This window comes from Arvicola amphibius, chromosome 6 (genome assembly GCF_903992535.2).
Source record: "Arvicola amphibius chromosome 6, mArvAmp1.2, whole genome shotgun sequence".
Taxonomy (NCBI): Eukaryota; Metazoa; Chordata; class Mammalia; order Rodentia; family Cricetidae; genus Arvicola; species Arvicola amphibius.
Genome location: NC_052052.2, coordinates 32,440,084 through 32,461,513, shown reverse-complemented (window position 1 = coordinate 32,461,513; position 21,430 = coordinate 32,440,084). Strand labels below are relative to the sequence as shown.

The window sequence follows — 21,430 nt, the reverse complement described above, 5'->3', positions numbered from 1 at the left end:
TAGCCAATGGTTAGTTACTCCTCCATGTAATATGGTGCCCAGACATCCCAAGAGGTGAGCTTTATGGAACAACTAAGGAAATAAAAACACCTGAGACTATTTAAAACTTGTACGGAACTGCTGGACTTTCTATTCTGTCACCTTGTTTTAACCTTCACACTGTGTACCGAAGCACGGACACAGCTATGGTCCTGGCACTGGAAGGCTGCACTGGCCGAGGACTGGCTCCTGGACACAGCGCCAATGGACTTCTATGCACACGAGGCCTCTGTCAATCCAAGAGCTCGGCGCGTGCAGGTCCAGCCTGTGTCCCCCATCCCCGCTGCTATGCCAACCTCCTCCATTCCACCCAGCTCTGCCCTCCTTCTTTCCAGGTCTTGGCCTTGGTCTCGTATTCCAAAGCCTTCTCTGTTCCCAGCCCGCCTGTGTGTCCTCCTGGGACCTTCCTGGGGCTCTTCCTTCACCGCCCTGTCACGTCTCTGCTTCGGTGTGTCCTGCCTAGCCTACCTGCGGGCTGAGGACCTCCCACAAGCAGCACCGCTGTCACTGGCCGAGCCCCCACTAAAACGCTGAGTGAGAGACACGCCAGCACACAGAGGACACGGAGCCAGTTAGTGTCCCCCTAATATGCTCAGCCACAGCTTCGTTTGCTCATGCGAAGGGTAAATTTAACAAATTCCCCAGGAACTGGACACGGTGGTACATGCCTTGGATCCCAGTCCTTGGAAGGCAGAAACAGGTGGATCTTTTGAGTTCGAGGCCAGACTGATCTACAGAGTTCCAGGACAACCATGGCTATGGTTACATAAAGAAACTGACTCAAAAAGCAAAAAAAAAAAAAAAAAAAAAAAAAATTCTAAAAAGCCTCAGGTCAATGAGGAGAAGGAATCAGAAAATAGCAGCAAGCTTGAAGAGCCCCATGACTCCACACGGATCTAAGCACTGTTTCCTAAACCCTCTATTCAGCCAGCGTGGAGGCACGTGCCTATTAATACCAGCAATTTGGGAAGCTAAGGCAAGAGAAATCCAAGTCTAAGGCCAACCTGGGCTACAGGGTTGAGACCCTGTCTTAAACGATAAAGAACAACAAAAGTATAACTTGCTACTCAAAGGCATTTTGGGCTCCCAAAGTACCTCCAAAGTATAACTCAATGCAGAATGCCAGCTCCACCTCAAAGCTGGTACCCAGAATCTACACTTCCCATGTATATGAAAAGCCAGCAGGCGGGGCTGGAGAGATAGACGGCTCAGCGGTTAAGAGCATTGGCTGCTCTTTCAGAAGACCCTGGTTCAATTTCCAGCACCCACATGGCAGCTCACAACTGTAACTCCAGTTCCAACACCCATGGCAAAACACCAATGCACATAAAATAAATAAATAAATATTATTAAAAAAGAAAAGTCAGCAGGCCTGTGCTAACGGAAAGGGGCCCTAACTACAGGCTGACTTTACCAAGACTTGGGCTCTCCGAAATGCAGGTAGTTGATGCTGTACAAATCCATGTCTTCCGTATGCCAGGCGAACGATGTCTTCCACATGCCAAAGTACAGGTATGGGGTGTTCACGCCCTCAATGGTAATGCCACTCTCCTTTTCCACCAGGTCCAGGATGGTCTTCAGCCGGCCAATATTCCACTCATCAACATGCTGCCAAGGACACATATTTAAATGTGGGGGCCTCAGGTGAGCTGTTACTGCTGGCTAAAATGTGGCACATCAAAACCACCACATCCAAAGTAAATAAACAGCCAGGCATGGAAGTGCACACCTTTAATCCCTGCATTCAAGAGGCAGAGGCAGAGGGATCTCTATGAGTTTAAGACCAGCCTGGTCTACATAGCAAGTTCTAGGCAGTCAGGTATACATAGTTAAACCCTGTCTCAAAAAAAAAGGTGGGGTGGGTGGTGAACAGATGGATAGATGGAAGGTTTGTAGGTAAAATTAGAAAATAAAAAACAGAAGTTGAAAAAATATGAAGTAAAATTTAAAGATAGTTAAGGGCCAGCAAAAAGGTCATCAAACCTGACGGCCTGAGGTCAACGCTCAGAAGCCACAATGTGGGAGAAAACTGAGCGACTCTCAAAGTCGCCCATGACCACATCCTTTCCCTACATCCTATGGGCATCTCGGAGCCCCTCTTCTAAGCCAGTTCTGGATTGCTGCGCCCTGCAGCCATCACCTTCGCCGCTCTCCACCCCCCACGTGTCCTTCCATGTGGACCTTGGCACCCACTTTCCTCTGGACCTGTCCCTTCACCACCCCGTCACCTTCCACAAGTGACTCCCCACCATCCACACTGACATCAACAAACTTAGTATTAAAGTCGATCTGAGATAATCCCTGAAAAGCATTATAGGCTTTTTTATTCTCCCAAAGACAGACCCAAACAGTCCCCCTTCTACCATAGTAAGGCAATTTGTTAGCCCAAAAAAGCTCTACACACCAAGCCAGGAAAAGCCGTTAAAACAGCTCCTGTCAGAGAATCTCACCGGAGAGCTCGGAGATCCAAATATACTTCTCCTTTTCCGTCCCCACCCTTGCATTTGATTAGTCAGAGCTTCTTCCTGCAGAAACCACACTGCTCCCTCTCCCAAAGCCTTATTTTCTATGATCTACCCCCCTTTCAAGAACTCATCAGCTACCACCCACAGACTATGCACAAGCCTTGAAAAGGACACCACAGCACCCAATTCACATGCAGAGTGCGAGACTGCAAAATTCAGTCAGTCACATGCAGAACTGCAAGGAGGATCAGAGGACAGCAAGACAGTAGAGGAGCATTAGCTTGTTCATCAGCCCTTTCACCAGCAGCTAAGCACCTACTGTGTGCCAGTCAAGGTACCTACTGTGTGCCGGGCAAACACTATAGGGTTCTTCGCGTCTCACCTTTTCATAGAGAGTACCATTCACATCTGCACCGTAGATGGGAGGATTGAATGTGAGGTTTTTCCAGTATTTACGCTCAAGTTCTTCAAATTCACTATATCGTGGGGTACAGTACCTTCCAAAAATAAAATAAAGATGTTAATCACTTACAGATGTGGAGGTTAGAATGAGGATACCCCCCCCCAGCCCATATTTGAATACTTGGGCCCATTTGGTAGAACTGGGAAGGATTATAAAATATGGCCTTACTGGAAGAGGTGTGTCCCTGGGGAACAGCTTGGGAGCCTCCAAAGCGTCTGTCCACCCCGCAGTGTGCTCTCTGACCTCTCTTGCCATCTGAAATGTTCATTCCCAGCTGTCCCTGCCACACGCCTTCGCTCTGCCATCCTGAACTCTAACCCTCTGAAACCATAAGCCCAATTAAACACCTCTTTTATAAGATGTCTGGTCACAGTGCTTTATCACAGTGACAGAAAGTTAACCAGGACAGTGGAAGGATGAGGTTATCAGGTATTATGAACTGTAAGATACAAGCCACTAGTCCAGGGTCATTTCAAAAGACTAGTACACACGGCTAGGAACATGTCTCAGTTGGTCTCAGTATTTGCCTAGCACACACAAAGCTCTGCTTAAAACGAGGCATGGTGGTACATGCCTGCAACCTCAGGACTTGAGAAGTGGATGCGAAGAATCAGAACAAGGTCATCCTGTTACATGAGACACTGTCTCTCTCTCTCTCTCTCTCTCTCTCTCTCTCTCTCTCTCTCTCTCTCTCTCTCTCTCTCTCTCTCACACACACACACACACACACACACACACACACAAACACACACACAAACAGGGCTGAGACGGCTCAGCAGTTAAAGACATGTACTACTACTGCTGGGTGGTGGTGGTGGCGCACACCTTTAATCCCAGCACCCGGGAGGCAAAGGCAGGCAGATCTCCGTGAGCTCAAGTTCGAGACCAGCCTGGTCTACAGAGCTAGTTCCAGGACAGGCTCCAAAGCTACAGAGAAACCTTGTCTCGAAAAACCAAAATAGAAAAGAAAAACCAAAAAGCAGTCGCCGAGGCAGGCGAGATGAGCAGTTAAGAGTGCTGGCTGCTTCTCCCTCGGCTCCCAGCACCGCGGTGGCCACAGCCCTCTCTAACTCCGCTTCCATGGAATCTGACGCCCTCTTCTGGCCTCGGCTACTACTTGGTAAACAAGCAAACATGCCTGCAAACACCCTTATACATAAAATATTAAGTTTAAAATTTAAAATCATATTTCTCCCTTGAACCTCTCCCTCTGAAGAGTTTTCTCCCCGCTTTTCTTTAATAGATCTGTATTTGTTCTGCTTTATAAAGCAAAGCAAACAATCTTGGCCTTCTAAGCCCTAATGCGGCCCCATTTGCACACTCAGGAGATCAGATAGAATCACCACGTTGAGTCAGAGCCAGCCTGGGTTACCTGGGTTACAGTGAACTCCAGGCGGATCTAACACACAGCATTTCCCTCTGGAGGCCCTGGACAGGAGGAAGCTGGGGGGAAGGTCAGAGGCACAGATGTAGACCCACTCTCCCTTAGGAACACAATATCCTCACCTCTCTGGAGAGGGTGCTGCACCCTGCAGATTCTGGAGTGACGTGGGAGGACGAGCTACAAACACAAAAACCAAAGACAAAACTCCAGCCACACCCACACACCAACCAAGCCCTCCGGGCTAGAGCGAGCACCAGTGTGGCCGCACCAACGGCAAGGAAGCTGCTCCTAACAGCTCACTGTCGCGGCTGTCTTCCCAGCATCCTCTGGGAGTCTAACCCGCAACAGACAACCAGGAGATAACCAGGGCACTGAAAACAGTACTCAAGAAAAATTACTTACCAACGACAGAAATAAGGGACAAAAAGCTTTTAACATATTAGGGTAAAGGGTGGGAACGTAGCTCAGTGGTGAAAGCTTGCGTGAGGCCTTAGCAAAACACACAAAAAGCAGATTTTAAAAAAAAGGGGATGAAGGTGATAAGCTGGGTAATTTAACATAAAATTACATGAAGGAAAAAAAACGAAGAAAAAAAAAACTATCATGTGTTGACAAGCAGAGATGACAGTAGGTTGGAGACATGGCTCAGCAATTAAGAGCACTGGATACTCTTCTAGAGGGCCCAGATGGGATTCCCAGCACCTACATGGTGGCTCAACACCCTCTGCAGCTCTAGTCCCAATGTCCTCTTCTGGCCTCCACAGGTACCAGACATGCATTTGGTGCACATATATACATCACGCAACACATCCATACACACATACAAGCTTTTGTTTTAAAAAGAGAGAGAGAGAGAGATGACAGAGAGGAGCATTAAGCCTGGATGGGCACCGTGTGGAGAGCAAGCTGGGAAGCTCGGCCCAGGGCACAGCTGAGAGTAGACATGAAGGACGGCTCAGACTTTCGTCCTCAGCACGGCACACTTTTTCAATGGACTTCTGCATAAATTCGCTCCCTGGCCAAAAGCTAGCCAGTGACATAGATGTTTTAAGAGTTATCAACAAACCCATAAGATCTCAATTAGAACTGTGACAGATAAAAACAAAAACACAAAGAGGAGTGAGGGAGGCTACGATAAGGTGTCCTGACTGTGCCCAGGTGTGAAGACGGAAAACTCAAGACCTAAAATCGGGCTTGCTTGGCAGAGGTGCAGCTCCAGCTGCCAGGCTGAAATCAAGATGTGTGGACCAGCAAGACTCGAAGAATGAAGAAAGGGAAAGGAAGGGATTCCCCGTGGGTCCTCAGGGTTGAGAAGCAACGTGGCGAGTGAGCAGCTCAAGAGCAGCGATTGGGGGAACAGAGTGTGATGCTGGAAACAACGCCTCTCGTCTCCGTGAGTGAGACTTAGAGCCGAATCCTAGTAAGAGGCAAGAGAAAGAAAGACTGCAAACAACAGAGTAAGCAGACCTGGGAAGAGAAGACAGCGAAAGCAATCGAGGAGGCTAGCAAAAAGGAACCAGCTTGGCAGTTTTCACTCCTCTCTTGTGAGCACCCGCACAGTGGGGAGACAGCACTGACCACACAAGACAGACACAAGGGGAGCAAGCAGGCAGCATGGACAGACACAGGAAAAGGTCCTTCTGCCTCACCTCTGACTTCCTGCTCTACAGCTGTGCAATTTTCCAGAGTCAAACCCGTGCCATGCTGCTGAGGCTGGGGCTGCAGACTGTGTGCCTCTGTCTAAGAGGCCCTGGTTCCATCATCAGCACCAACAAAAATGTTTTTAATTAAAAAAAAGCAAAAACAGCCAGGCAGTGGTGGTGCACACCTTTAATTCCAGCACTCGGGAGGCAGAGGCAGGAGGATCTCTGTGAGCTCGAGACCAGCCTGGTCTACAAGAGCTACCTCCAGGTTCGGCAACAAAGCAACACAGAGAAACCTTGCCTCGAAAAATCAAAATAAATAAATTAATTAAAAGCAAAACGAAGAAAAAAAAAAGGGGGGGGGCTGAAGAGTTGCCTCAGCAGTTAAGAGCATTGACTACTTGTCCAGGGGACTTGGGTTCAGTTCCTAGCACACACATGGCAGCTTACAACTGTCTGTAACTCCAAGATCTGACACCCTCATACAGACATACATGGAAGCAATACACCAATTCATATAAAACAAAAATAAACCAATTTAAATAAATAAACAGGCAAACCCCTACTGTAACTGGGGCAGAGATGACTCAGAAGCCGAGAGCACTCACTGATCTCGCTGGGGCCTTGAGGTCGGCTCCCAGCACCCACACTGAGTAGCCTCCAACTGCCTGATTCTCCAGTTCCACAGGATGTGTCTGACACCCTGTTTTGCAGGATACCTACATGCTAGTGTGGATACAGAAACACACAAACAAATAAAAACAACTCTTTTGTTTTTTAGACTTGGGAGACAAGTCTTGTTGGCTTAAACTTTCTCTATAGACCAGTGTGACCTCAAACCCCGAGATCTGCCCGCGTCTGCCTCCCAAGTGGCATGGTTAAAGTCGTGCACACCATGCTGGTAAACTAAAATAAGTCTTTTGGATTTTTTTGGGTTTTTTGAGACCAGGCTGGCTTCACTCTACCTCCTGAGTGCTGGCATTGAAGGCGTGAATTACCACACTTGGCTTAAATAAAATCTTAAAAAAAAAAATTACTGGTACTGGAGAAATGGTTCAGTGATGAAGATCACTTGTTGCTCCAGCAGAGGGTCCAGGGTCAGTTCCCAGCACCTGAATGGCGCTCACAACTATCTGTAACTCCAGTTCCAGGGAATCGAACAGCCTCTTCTGGCTTCCATACACACGAGGCATGCAAGTGGTACATGGACATACATGTAAACAAAATACATACACACTAGAATAATTTTTTTTTAAAAAAAGCCTTATATTGGTGATGAGAAAACAGAGGGCTTTATATAAGAACAAGGGCCAGCAAGATGCTCTACCAGGTAAAGGGGCTACCTCTAGATTCGGTGGCCTGAGTTTGATCTCTGGGACCCATTTGGCAGAGAGAGAGTAGTGACTCCCACAGTTGTTCTTCTGATTTCCACACAAGTGCCAGGGCATGAACGCTCACACAGTCCCACAATAAGTACATCATTTAAAATAACTTTTTAAAGAACAAGGACAACAGGGTGGTGGTGGCTCACACCTTCAATCCTAGCACTCAGAAGGCAGAGACAGGTGGATCTCTGTGAGTTTTAGGCCAGCCTGGTCTACAGAGAGAATTCCAGGACATCCAGGGCTATATAGTGAAACCCTGTCTAAAAAAAGAAAGAAGAGAAAAAAGAAGAAACAATGGACAAGTTTAACCTGTAATCTCAGCACCTGGAAGTAAAGGCGGAAGGCTGAGGAGGTTATCCTCAGCTACAAGATGAACTAGAAGCTAGCCTGTCTCAAAAAAAAAAAAAAAAAAAAAATTAAAGTAATTAAATAAAAAGTTTAAAAAGTAAAGAATGCAGAGAGGTTTAGACTGTAACATAGCACCTTGAGGAGAAAATCCTTCCATAAAAGGAGCAAAAAGGCCAATAAATAAATGCCAGACGGTGGTGTCACACACCCTTAATCCCAGAGATGGGAAGGTGGATCTCCGAGTTCAAGGTCAGCCTGGTCTACTTACAGAGTGAGTTCCAGCACAGTCAGGACTAAACGGAGAAACCATCTCAAAAGAAAGAGAAAGAAAGGAAGGAAGGAAGGAAGGAAGAAAGAAAGAAAGAAAGAAAGAAAGAAAGAAAGAAAGAAAGAAAGAAAAAAGCAGAAAGAGAAACTGATGCCTGACCCAAAGGAAGCATTCCTCAGTAATACGGCAGCACCCTTGCGCAGCTATGACGAAGAATCCTGGGGCAAGAGAGACAGCTAAGCAGGTCAAAGTACTTTTTTTTTTTTTTTTGGTTTTTCGAGACAGGGTTTCCCTGTAGTTTCTAGAGCCTGTCCTGGAGCTAGCTCTTGTAGACCAGGCTGGCCTCAAACTCAGAGATCCGCCTGCCTCTCAAAGTACTTTTTGACACGCCTGATGATCTGAGTTCGACTCCCATAACCCATGTAAAGGTGGATGGAGAGAAGTGACTCCTCCTGAAAGTTGTGCTCTGGCCTTTGTATGCACGTGTGGCATGCCTAGTCCCACATGTACTTGCCCATAAATACAGTAAATACAGACAGATGTGAAGGTGTGCCTTTAATCCTAGGGCACAGAGGCAACAGCAGGAGAATCTTTTTGAGTTCAAAGTCAGCCTGTTTTACATATCCAGCTCCAGGCTAGTCACGGCTACACACTAATACCCTACCTCAAATTAAATAAAGTTACCATGTGGTGTTAGGACACACCTTTAATCCCAGCAGTTGGGAGGCAAAGGCAAGTGGATTTCAGTTGAGTTCAAGCCAGCACGGTCACAAAGCGAGTTCTAGGACAGCCAGAATAGTCCACAGATAAGCCCTGCTCCCAAAGGCATATGAGAGAGATGAGATGAGAGAGAGAGGGAATGGAGGGGGAGAGAGAGAGAGAGAGAGAGAGAGAGGGAGAGGGGGGGAAGAGGAGAGAGAGAGAGAGAGAAGAGAGAGAGAGAGAGAGAGGAAGGAAGGAAGGAAGGAAGGAAGGAAGGAAGGAAGGAAGGAAGAAAGAAAGAAAGAAAGAAAGAAAGAAAGAAAGAAAGATTTTTCTAAAAAGAAGCATTTCTAGGCTAGATGTTAAGACGGGGGAAAGTATTCTACTTACTGGGCCTAAAGAGCATGCCTCTAAGTGCTGTGCTTGGAGGATGAGGCAGCCTGAGCGACACAGCAAAACATGTCTCAAAAGCAAAGCAGAAAATGAAAAACAAAACAAAAGCATAAGGTGCTGCCACTCACTTATCACTATTGGCGATCTTTCGGAACTCACGAACAGTCATGGCTTTTTTCTGTATGTTGTACTGAGTGAAGAGTCCAGACTGACCAGTCACCAGCTGCTGGATGGGTGCAGGGATGACGAGGTCATCAATATCGTCATACGATGTTCGTGGCTTCCACTCCTTAGGAGGAACGACCTATAGGGAACACAGAGACGGAGGCAGATGAGAACCTAGCAAGCCAGAATCCAGTATGTAAGCCACCATCCAAACCAGCCATCCATTTTACCAGAAAGTAACTCTGACATAATTACCTATGTTTCTCCAAATCCAGGAAGTCACACTGTCAAGCTAACACTGACCACCCTATAATCTAGAACATTAATAATCTAAGCAGAATATTATATTACATTATATACATATAGTATATCATGAAGCATATAATATTTTGCTTATGATATGTATTATGTCATATATAACATATCAATGTATCTCATTATATAAGCAAAACATTACTTGTAAACTTATGCACCTTATCAGGTTGAAGAGTTGATTCCTGAACAGCCCAGGGCTCTTTAGCAACAAAGCCACTGAAGCAGGTGTGCTGGCCAATGCCTGCCAGCATAGTACTCCAGGCTGTCTCCTGTCTGAGACCAGCATAACTACCTAGTCCACACTAAACTAGACTATGCTACCAGGAAGACCCTGTCTCAGCCAAGAAAACGGTAATTAACGTGACTTTCATGAAAAAAAAAAAGTGGATATGCATCATAAAATCTAAACAGCTTTTACCAAAAAGTCAAATAAGCATGTGCATGTATTAACCCTCCCCCGCAGAGGTGTTGAAGGCCACACTGTGGGCCCTGAAGGTCTTAAGTGCTGTGTGACCCTTACAGGAGCCAGTCCCACTTGAGTCAAGCTTTCAGGAGTCTCAGAGAAGACACCGTGGTCCAAGGCCAGTCCTCAGCTTTGTAACTAAGTCCTTGGTTTTTGTGCATATATTTTTCTCCTTTTTTTTCATACCGAAAAGTAAGGGCTGGAAAAACAGCCTGAGGGACTGGATGTGGTGGCCCAACACCTTTAATCTCCACATTTGGAGGCAGAAGCCAAAAGGTCTTTGAGCTTCAGGACAGTCAGGACTACACAGAGAGACAGCTCAGAGGTACAGGGTGCTAGACTGAACCTTCAGTACCATGAAAAGCAAAAGCCAAAAGCAAACACACACACAGGAGAGAATTTAAACCTGGAACAAAACGTCTTCACTGAGTTCAGACTTTAGCATCAGTTTCTGGAGGGTTCGTCCAGAAATACAATCTCTTTCCTGTGGGGGACTCAGAAAACTTTGGAGGGCTGATTTATGGGGGTAGTGAGGATGGCCCTAACTCAGTGCATAGGGAGAAAAGCAGTACAAACCAGAAATCAGTTCTAAACTACAAAGACCAGAAGACTCATGGGGTCTGGCCAGTATGTTCTCAAGTCCCCATGGGAAACCAAATTCTATTAAGAGCACAATGAAAATGCAATGAGAGAAGACAGGAGGTGTAACAAGCAGTGGCAGGTAAAATCCTGTGCAGCCCCCAGCCCACACAAGAGGCCTGAAGCCCGAGGTCAAGCCTGGAGACACTGGCTGTGGATTTACTCTCCTGCCTCATCACCCTAAGAGTGCACTGTGCACACTGATTTTAGCAAGGATTAGCTACACCCTAACTCTCAGTACAACTCAGTTCTGGCCTTCATTTAGGAAAAAAAATAAAGATAGATAGATAGATAGATAGATAGATAGATAGATAGATAGATAGATGTGTGTGTGTGTGTGTGTGCCGCCATTTCATCTTTACTTGGGGAGGGGAAGGGACAGCATTAATTCAATGCAGAGAGAGAGAAGAGTGCAAACCAGAAGCTAATTTCCAACTACAAAGACCAGCAATGCTCTTGTAATGGCTGCCTAAGCAGATGAGGTGCACTGCTCCTTACCTTGGCTAGCCCAGCCCGATGAGCTCCTTGGGATTCAATATAAGCAATGTATCTGCTGAAGTTCCGGAACTCTTCCATGGTGGGGTAAAAGGTCATTATCCGAGCGCTGGGGTTCAAAGTTTCCGATTCGGAAGCCATTTTCTCCTCTTTTGGGGGTTGATTTGTTTGGATAAAAAAGCTGAAGTAGTTAAAGGAACAAAATTAAACAACAAGGAAACCGCCTCTAGCACAGTTATTTAAATGAACTAGAAGCAGGGGTACAACCCTTTCTGATTAAAAGGAACCCAAGGAAGCCATAAAGTGAGCCTGTAATACCAGCACTAGGGAGGAGGCAAGATCAAGGGTCTGGAAGTCACCTCTACAATAAGCACACTCTGTCAAGCCCCCCCCAAAAAAACTAAATAAATAAAAACCTGATATGCCAGGTGATAGTGGTGCACCCCTTTAATCCCAAAACTCAGGAGGCAGAGGCAGGTAGAGTTCTGAGTTTGGGGCCAGCCTGGTCTACAAAGTGAGTTCTAGGATAGCCTGGGCTACCCAGAGAAACCCTGTCTCAGAAAACCAAAACAAACAAAACCTTGATGTATCAAAACTGCATATATACAGATCTCACTTGATATGCAGACACTGTCTCAGCTAAAAAAAGAAACTGTTATTCAGTTACTGGTCCTATATAAAAAACACAGCTGACCTACCTACCTTTTAATTCTACTCTGACTGCTTCAAGTTACTCCCTCATCTATGTAGCTCTGGCTGTCCTGGAACTCAATAGGTAGACCAGGTTGGCCTCAAACTCAGAGATCCACTAACTCTGCCTCCCAAATGCTGGGATTAATCGTCTGTGCCACCACCCAGAAATAATCCCTTCATTAAACTACAACACGATCTAAAAAAGCCTCTGTGGGTTCTTTCCTAGGGCACAGCTTCACAACAGGATTTTAAGTTTCTGAAAAGTAACTGGGCTGCAGGTTACAAAGTTTCGGAGTTAAATACTTTGATGTTAAGAGTATGCTATGGGTTTAGAACACTGCATGCCTTTAATCCCAGCACTGTGAAGGCAGAGGCAGGTTTGAGGTTACACAGAGAAACCCTGACTTGAAGTGAAAGGAAAAAAAAAAACATATGCATACAATGCTACAGTGAAATTGTTCTCCGGATATCTAAACAGCTTCAGCGGTACTCAATAAAGTCAAGCTTGGCTCAACTGCACTGGAAGCAGGATTCCCGGGACAAAATTTGAATAGGCAATAAGTGGGCAATACAGAGCAAACTTCCTAACCATAGAGAGAAAATACATCTTTTTGAATGAAGACCTCAAATAAATAGGTGGGCAGACCCTACTCCCATTGTTGGCAATACAACAATATCACCACAACTGGAAAAGACAGTGCACATTAAAAGGAGCCAGTTGAGAAACAAAACTAGTAAGTCCTTTACTGGACCTCCTCACCCACAGCCCAAGAGTTCTGCTTCGTCAAAGCCACTGCCACTCCTACTATATGGGAGGAAACTGCCTATAACCTTCCAGCAACCTAGTATAGATTTGGGAGGCAGGCTGGAGTAAAACTATCCGAGATAGCAGAAAAGACAACGCCATGGTAACTCAGGTATTTTTTCATGAACTTTGCATAACAGGCACACTGTTATCCCTGTTTTACATACCAGGAAATGTGCTCACAGTCCTGTGCCCCCACCCCAGGCACCTTTCACCACCGTCTGCTACCTCAGCCCTAATACCTACCTGAACTAAATCCTTTGCCAATAGAATATTCAAGTGTGCAGGAACCTGAAGCCTATTCAACCTGGGGGACTTTTTCCTCTAAAAGAAAAACTTCAAAAATTCTACTTTTGAATTTTTTACAAAAATATAAATACCAGACTGGGGCCCCTCCCCTGGGCTTCAAAGGGGGCCCTAATAGTGCTTCATTCATCTCTGACCCTGTTTATCTTTGTGTGCCCAGAACCCAGAACAATGCACGCCACAAAGTAGGTACTCAGTAACTGCTGAATAAACTCATTTCCTTCGCTCACTTCAACGGATCATCCCGTTTCTTTAACGCTACGGTTCCCTTCCGGCAATACACTCCCTAGGGGAAATCTGGTCCGGGACACCTTCCCACCCGCATTCAGTAACAAAGCAGAGTCCTGGGCTCTAGAGCGTCGGCTCCAGAGTGAAAACTCCGAGTACTGATCCGGTCCCTGCCACTTTTTAACTACATGACCTTGGCTGTGTGAGTTGGCTGGATGAATCTCAGTTTCTCCACCTGTAAAATGGGGATCCCAGACCCCTGCCTTGCAGGATCGATATGATTAACTCAGATGATGCAAGCGAAACCTAGACACTAGGCCCGGTACTTAAAACACTCCAGAAAGGCAGCTGTTGCTAACACTGACCTGAAACTCCCGCAATCTCCGCCCCCGCAGCCACCCCCGCGGCATCCCTCCCAAAGCAGCCCGGGTTCCCAGTGTCCCCCGCACCTCACCACTTACACACACTGCCCCTCCCGGCCCCACCGCCTAGGCGAGGGAGGCCCGGCCGCAGGAAGAAGAAAATAAGGCCCGGTGGGCCCGCCCCCCTCTCCCGACGTCCATTGGCCACTAGAGATTGGAAACGACCAATCACAGGATTCACTTTAGAAACTCCTTTTTCTATTGGTCAAGAGACATGCCGATCACCTAGCAGAAAAAGACCCACCCCGCCACCCTCCCCCACCGGAGATCACGATCGCGGTTGTGGCAGCATCAAACCCAGAGGGATCCAAAGCCCGATGGCTCTCACCAAAAGCCTAAAGCCCTGTCAGGGCTCAGGCTCGCCTTTTGCTGCCGCCACTCGCCGGTCCCACTGTCTTTCTTGAGGGCGAAAGACAAAGCTCCGCCTCCTTTAAAGTCGGACTCTGCGCAGCCTCACAGAGTCCCATAGTCAACCAATCCAAGGATGATTTTAAGCCCTCACCCAGCCAATAAGCGCTCACTACGGCTACTCACCGTCTGTGACTACGAGCCCGTTTAGCCTATAAGAGCCTGCTCGGGCTGTTGCCAGGAGAAAACGCTAAACCTCTCGGGACTGCGGCCACTGAGCTTCTGAGCTGGATCTGGAGTTGTCCAATCAGAAGCTGAGTCAGACCTCCATAGCTAATCAGGGTGGAAAGAGGCGAGTTCCCCGAAATGGGCCGGCCGGTAGGGGAAGGGCGCGCAGGTGGTTATAGGATGTTCCTGGCGAAAGGATTAGCCTGTTTTCTAGGAGTAATCCCTTTGCTTAAGATGTAAAGGCGATGGAGGATCTCCGGGAAAGTTTCTAAAGTCAAGGAGTTCCGAGAATGTGACCAGCCTGTCCGGGTTTGTCCAGGACTCTCAGTTCTGAAAGTCCTACGTTCTCAAAAGTCCTTTACCAGCTGGCAAGGTGGGGCAGTTAAGGAGCTGCTCCCGAAGAAGAAGCCCTAGGGGGTCATTAGGACAGGACCTGAAGGATGATATCCCTGGAGTTCTTAAAAAGCGGTTCCCCTTGAGCAAGGATTTGGAGTTATTAGCAGCTCTTGGGGCGAAAAGGGTGATTCTGGGTATCATTAGAGGCACTTTAGAAAGGGATCCCTAGAAGTCATTAGGAGCGGTTCCTGAGAAGTTGTGGACTGCCGAAAGGAGTTCCCAGATTGTCAAGGACGATAAGGAAGATGTTAACAGGATACTCTTATAGATCAGATAAGAAAAAGAACTCACGGAGGCATAAAACGTGAAGAGAATTCCCATAGCCCTGGGAAGAATTGTATTGTGAACTGTTTTAAAACTAACTCTCGAGCCAGGCGGAGGTGGTGTACGCCTTTAATCCCAGCATTTTGGAGGCCGAGTCAGGCGGATCTCTGTGACTTTGAGTCCAGTCTGGTTTACAAAAGAGCTAGTTTAGGACAGAAAGGTCTACACAGAGAAACGCATGGGGGGGGGGGGGCGACAAGACACATCTCTGTCCAGAGAGATGACTGAGAGAGGAAGAACACAAACCTTATGATCTGAAGTTAACCAAGGAAGGAGAGAACCAACATCCCCAATTCACAAGTTGCCACAACCCCCGCAAACACCCTAAATAAGTGATTAAAAAAAATTAAAACTATCTTTCATCCATGCCCGGATTTTCTTTTCCTTTTCTTTGTTTGTTTTTGGGACAGGGTTTCTCAGTGTAGCCCTGGCTGTCCTGGAACTTGCTCTGCAGACCAGGCCTTGAACTCACAGAGATCCGCCTGACTTGGCCTCCCATGTGCTGAGATTAAAGATGTGAACCGCCACCACCAAGCTCCATGCCTGGATTTTATATTTACATATACTCTTTTAATTCATTTTACATACCAACCACAGTTCACCCTCCCTCCCCTCAATCCCACCGCTATCCACTCCTCAGACAGGGTAAAGCCTCCCATGGGGGTCAACAAAGCCTAGCACATTCAGTAGAGGCAGGACCTAGTCCTCCCCCTCTCCTTGCATCAAGGCTGAGCAAGGCATCCCACCATAAGGAATAGGCCTCAAAAAGCCAGCTCATGCACTAGGGATAGATCCTGGTCCCACTGCCAGAGGTCCCAAACAGATCAGCATGCCTGGATTTTCAATGGGAAAAAATTCGGGAGAGTTGAGACAGCAAGAGTTATCAATGTTAACTAAAAATAGATATTACATAGAATGCCATGGGTCAATGAACTGGGCACAGATTTGATGAAAAGTTTGTTTTAAAAAAAAAAGCCAGGCAGTGGTGGTGCATGCCTTTAATCTCAGATTCAGGAGGCAGTGGCAGGCGGATCTATGTGAGTTTGAGACCAGCCTGGTCTACAGCCTGGTCTATGAGAGCTAGTTCCAGGACAGGCCTCAAAGCTACAGAGAAACCCTGTCTCGACCCCCCCCCCAAAAAAAAGGGAGTTTTAGGTCATTCTGGAATAATGAGTTCCAGGACAAACACAAATGGAGACACATAATAAGATCCTCTCTCAAGAGAGATATGGTGGGATTAAAGGTACATGCCTTTAATCCCAGCAGAGGCAGGCAGTTCTCTGTGAGTTCGAAGCCAGCCAGGTCTACAGAACTAGTTCCAGCTAAGGCTGTTGCACAGAGAAATCCTGTCTCAGAGAGAGACAGAGACAGTGAGAGACACAGAAACAGATACCTGGGCATAGTAGTACAACCCTGCCAATCTCAGCACTTGAAGGATAGAGAGAGGCAGGAGGATCAGAGGTTCATAGCCTGACACGATGGTGTTTGTCTCAGGTAGATCCATCCCTATGAGTCTACAAAAGGGAGTTCTAGAACAGCCAGAGCTACACAATAGAGAGACCCTGTCTCTATTTAAAGGGGAAAAAAGTTCAGGACCATCCTTTGCTACATAGCAAATTCCAGGCCAGTCCATCAGACTCTGTCTTGCCAGTCATGTTTTTCCATCCTAGCAAGGCAGGCGGATCTCTGTGAGTTCAAGGCCAGCCTCGTCTACAGAACAAGTTCCAAGATAGCCGGGGCTACACAGAGAAATCATGTCTCAAAAAAAAAAAAAAAACCCAAAAAACAAAAAAGACTCTGTTTTAAAGGAGAAGGAGGAGAAAAGAGACAGTAACTATCCCAAATACTTTAATTGAATCAAATATTTTTTAAATAATTTTAAAATTATATATATTTATTTAGGTTAGACATCGTGGTGCACACCTTTAACCCCAGCACTCAAAAGGCAGAGGCTGGCGAATCTCTGTGAATTCAAGGCCAGCCTGGTCTACAGAGCAAGCTTCAGGCCAGCCAGGATTAATTGTGAGGAGACCTTCTCTCCAAAATAATAATATGTTCATTTATTGGTTGGAGGATGACTTGCAAGAGTCAGTTGCCTCCTTCACCATATGAGTCCTGGGGATTGAACCTGGTTGTCCATCTTGGCAGCAACCACCTTAACCAGCTAAGCCATATGGCTAGCTCTTTTGTTGTTGCTCTTGTTGTTGTTATTTTCTTTTGTTTTTCGAGACAGGGTTTCTCTGTGTAGTTCTGACAGTCCTAGAACTCACTCTATCTGTAGACCAGGCTGGCCTTGAACTCACTGAGATCCACAGGTCTCTGCCTCCCAAGTGCTGGTGGGGTTTAAAGGTGTGTGTCACCACCGCCCAGCCTTGAATTCTTGAATATAAGATTCTCCGGCTCCCACTGCCTGGGGCTGGAGAGATGGTTTAGCGGTTAGGAGTGCATACTTCTTTGGAAGATAGACCCAAGAAGAGTTCAGTTCCCCCCCCCCCCCCGCATCTAGTGGCTCACAACTACCTGTAATTCCAGCTTGGGAGTGGGGGGCGCTATAGCTTCCACCAGCAACTACACTCTTACGCACATGTCCACATGCACAATGCATGCATGCGCACATATGCATAATTTAAAATGATAAATCTTAAAAACATAGTTTACTGAAATACCATGTCTTCATTTTGGAGCATTTTTAGCCTTTCAGGAAGAGCCGCCATCATTTCTATTTACAACTGCTCTGCGCTCCCTCCCCAGCTGAGGGAACCAGTCCCCGCGTAGATTCGCCTCTTCTGGATGTTTCCTGTAAATAGAGCCATACAGTGTGCGGCTGGTCCTTTGTGTCTGGCTTCTTTCACTGAGCATAATGTCTTTTGGAGAAGTCACCCATGTTGCACTTGCATCAGTGTTTCCTTCCTTTCTGCTGCTGAATAGCATCCCATTGTGGTATTGATTGACATCTGGATTGTCTCCACTTTGGGGCTGTTATGAATAGGGCTGCTATGAACATTTTTGCACAAGCCTTTGTGTGAATGTCTGTTTGCATTTCTCTTGGGTAGATAACTAGAGTGGAATAATTGCTGGGTTGTATAGGAAATTTGTGTTTATCTTTTGAAGAAACTGCAAAAACGGTTTTCAGAAATGTTCATTCCCATTAACAGCGTATGAGGATGCCCAGTCTGCACACCCTTGCCAACATTTGGTATTGTTTGACTTTCTGATTATAGCCATTCTAGTAGACTTGAAGTAGTAGCATGTTGTGGTCATGATTTGCGTTTTGCTGATGCATTTTGTGCTAATGAAGTAGAACATCTTTTATGTGCTTATTAGCTGTGTTCATATATACATGGGAGCATCATTCCGAGCTTTTGTCTGATATTAAATTGGGTTGTTTGAATTGTTATTACTGAGTTGCAAGAGTTCTTTGTATATTCTAGATTCAAATCCTTTATCAGATGCAGGCTTTATAAATATTGTCTCTGATTCTGTGGCTTGTCTTTGTCATCTTCTGTATGGTGTCTCTTGAAGCATGTGAGTTTTGGATATTCATGAAGTCTCAGTTCATCAGTTTATTTTAGGGCTTGTGCTTTGACGTTCACATGGACTTGGTTCCGATCTGCATCCAAAATACACCCAAGGAAGGGGCATTTCCCTTGACCTCTTCTGCACCCTGGTCCCCAGCATCTATAGCTTGAACAGGTCACTGCCATGGCCTTCAAGTGTCTGCTTCTGCCCTGGCCCCTTGCAATCTCCTCACCACAGAAGTCTGAGTGATTATTTCCTAGAAGCCAGACCATGTTTCTCCTCTTCAAGCCATTAAAAGACATCCCAGATCTTTTGGGAGAAAAGCCAAGTCTTTTAAGGACACTAAGACAACCCCATCCCTTCAATATCTTCTCCCCCAGCTGTCTCCTCCAGTTCTCTATTCCCTGGTGTGTGGTTTGCTCCCTCAGCTCTTTGATGAAATAAATGTCTGTGGTCCTCCCTGGCCACTATATGCTTGCTCTCTTTTCTGCTTTAGTCCTAACCCATTGGAGAGGCTGAGGCAAGAGGATCACAAGTTCAAGATCATTGACTACAGTGATTTTAAGGCCAATCTGAGTGACTTATTTACTTAATGGGACCCAATACCGACAGCAAAATTAAAAAGTGACGGGGGAGGGGTGCTTAGTCATTAAGAGCACATACATACAGTGAAGAAAACACTCATTTCATAAAATAAAATCTTTTTAAAAAGTGAATTGGCACCAAGATGTACCAGTAGGTACCAGTGTTTGTTGCCAGTCTGAAGACCTGAGTTCAATTACTGGGACCAAGATGGTAGGAGAGAACCAATTCCTACAAGCTCTTTCTGACCTTCACACAAGCCCAGTGGCATGCGTAAGAACACATAATTTTTTTTATTGATATTTATTGAGCTCTACATTTTTCTCTGCTCCCCTCCCTGCCTCTCCCCTTCCAACCTTCAATCCTCCCCCAAGGTCCCCATGCTCCCAATTTACTCAGGAGATCTTGTCTTTTTCTACTTTCTACTTCCCATGTAGATTATATCTATGTTAGTCTCTCTTAGTGTCCTCATTGTTGTCTAAGTTCTCTGGGATTGTGGTTTGTAGGCTGGCTTTCTTTGCTTTATGTTTAAAAACCACTTATGAGTGAGTACATGTGATAATTGTCTTTCTGTGTCTGGGTTACCTCACTCAAAATAATGTTTTCTAGCTCCATCCATTTTCCTGCAAAATTCAAGATGTCGTTATTTTTTTCTGCTGTGTAGTACTTCATTGTGTAAATGTACCACATTTTTCTTATCCATTCTTCAGTTGAGGGGCATTAAGGTTGTTTCCAGGTTCTGGTTATGACAAACAAAGCTGCTATGAACATAGTTGAGCACATGTCTTTGTGGTACAATTGAGCATCCTTTGGATATATACCCAAAAGTGATATTACTGGGTCTTGAGGAAGGTTGTTTCCTAATTTTCTGAGAAATTGCCACACTGACATCCAAAGGGGTTGTACCAGCTTGCATTCCCACCAGCAATGCAGAAGTGTTCCCTTTTCCCCACAACCTCTCCAGCATAAGTTATCATCAGTGTTTTTGATCTTGGTCATTCTTACAAGTGTAAGATGGAATCTCAGAGTTGTTTTGATTTGCATTTCTCTGATGACTAAGGATGTTGAACATTTCCTTAAGTTTCTTTCAGTCATTTTAGATTCTTCTGTTGAGGGTTCTCTGTTTAGGTCTGTACTCCATTTTTTTATTGGATAATGTGATCTTTTAGTGTCCAATTTCTTGAGTTCTTTATATATTTTGGAGAGCTGTCTGATGTGGGGTTAGTGAAGATCTTTTCCCATTCTGTAGGCTGTCGTTTTGTCTTGTTGACCGTGTCCTTTGCTTTACAGAAGCTTTTCAGTTTCAGGAGCTCCCATTTATTAATTGTTTCTCTCAGTGTCTGTGCTACTGAGGTTATATTTAGGAAGTGGTCTCCTGTGCCAATGCATTCAAGTGTACTTCCCACTTTCTCTTCTATAAGTGGCTGGCTTTATGTTGAGGTCTTTGATCCATTTGTACTTGAGTTTTGTGCATAGTGATAGATATGGATCTATTTTCATTCTTCTACATGTTGATACCCAGTTAGTTATGCCAGCACCACTTGTTAAATATGCTTCCTTTTTTCCATTTGATATATTTTGCTTCTTTATCAAAAATCAGGTGTTCGAAGATGTATGGGTTGATATCTGGGCCTTCTATTTGGTTCTATTGGTCCTCCTGTCTGTTCTTATGCCAGTACCAGGCTGTTTTCAGTACTGTAGCTCTATAGTAGAGTTTGAGGTCAGGGATTGTGATGCCTCCAGAAGTTCTTTTATTGTACAGGATTGTTTTGGCTATCCTGGGTTTTTTGCTTTTCCAAATGAAGTTGAGTACCATTCTTTTGAGGTCATTGAAGAATTTTGCTGGGATTTTGCTGGGCATTGTGTTGAATCTGTAAGAACACATAATTAATAAACAAATAAATAAATGTTATTTTAGCACACCTTTAAGTCCAGACAGCACTTGTGAGACTTAGGAGGCAGAGGTTAAATAGTGAGACCTTCTCTAAAAAAGAGGGGAAGTGGGGCATGGTGGTACACGCCTTTAATCCCAGCACTTGAGAGGTAAAGGCAGGCAGATAGAGGTCAAGATGCTCTACTTATCCAGTTCCAGGCAGGACTACATAGTGAGGCATTTTCTCAATTAGTTACTTAAATAATTAAAAATTAAAAGTTAATAAGTGAATACTGACTGAAGGAAACAGATGCAGATACACACAGCCAAACATGGGGAAGGTTGGGGAATCCTGTGGAAGACCAAGAGGAAGGATTGTAGGAGCCAGTGGGGTCATACACAAGAAAACCCACAGAATCAACTAACGTGGGCTCATAGGAGCTCACAGAGACTGAACCAACAACCAGAGAACCTGCATGGGACTGACCTAGGCACTCTGCATACATGTTACAGTGTGTAGTTTGGTCTTTTTGTGGGGC

The 21,430-nt window shown here is 45.7% G+C and overlaps 1 protein-coding gene across 4 annotated transcripts in view; it reads right to left on the bottom strand.

The window, feature by feature from the left end:
* Kdm4a (lysine demethylase 4A) overlaps positions 1–14,086 on the bottom strand; it is a 45,822-nt gene extending 31,736 nt beyond the window's left edge. The window contains exons 1-5 of one of the 4 annotated variants that reach the window (XM_038333749.1): positions 13,950–14,086; positions 11,171–11,348; positions 9,219–9,394; positions 2,887–3,001; positions 1,454–1,647 (exon numbers count right to left, since the gene is read on the bottom strand). In XM_038333749.1, the coding sequence (XP_038189677.1) occupies positions 1,454–1,647; positions 2,887–3,001; positions 9,219–9,394; positions 11,171–11,308 (623 nt within the window). In that variant the 5' untranslated portion in view covers positions 11,309–11,348; positions 13,950–14,086. Of the gene's footprint in view, positions 1–1,453; positions 1,648–2,886; positions 3,002–9,218; positions 9,395–11,170; positions 11,349–13,648; positions 13,731–13,949 lie in introns of those variants that run through there. The other 3 variants (XM_038333750.1, XM_038333748.1, XM_038333751.1) reach the window with 3 other exon arrangements.
* Between the last annotated feature and the right edge of the window lie 7,344 nt (positions 14,087–21,430).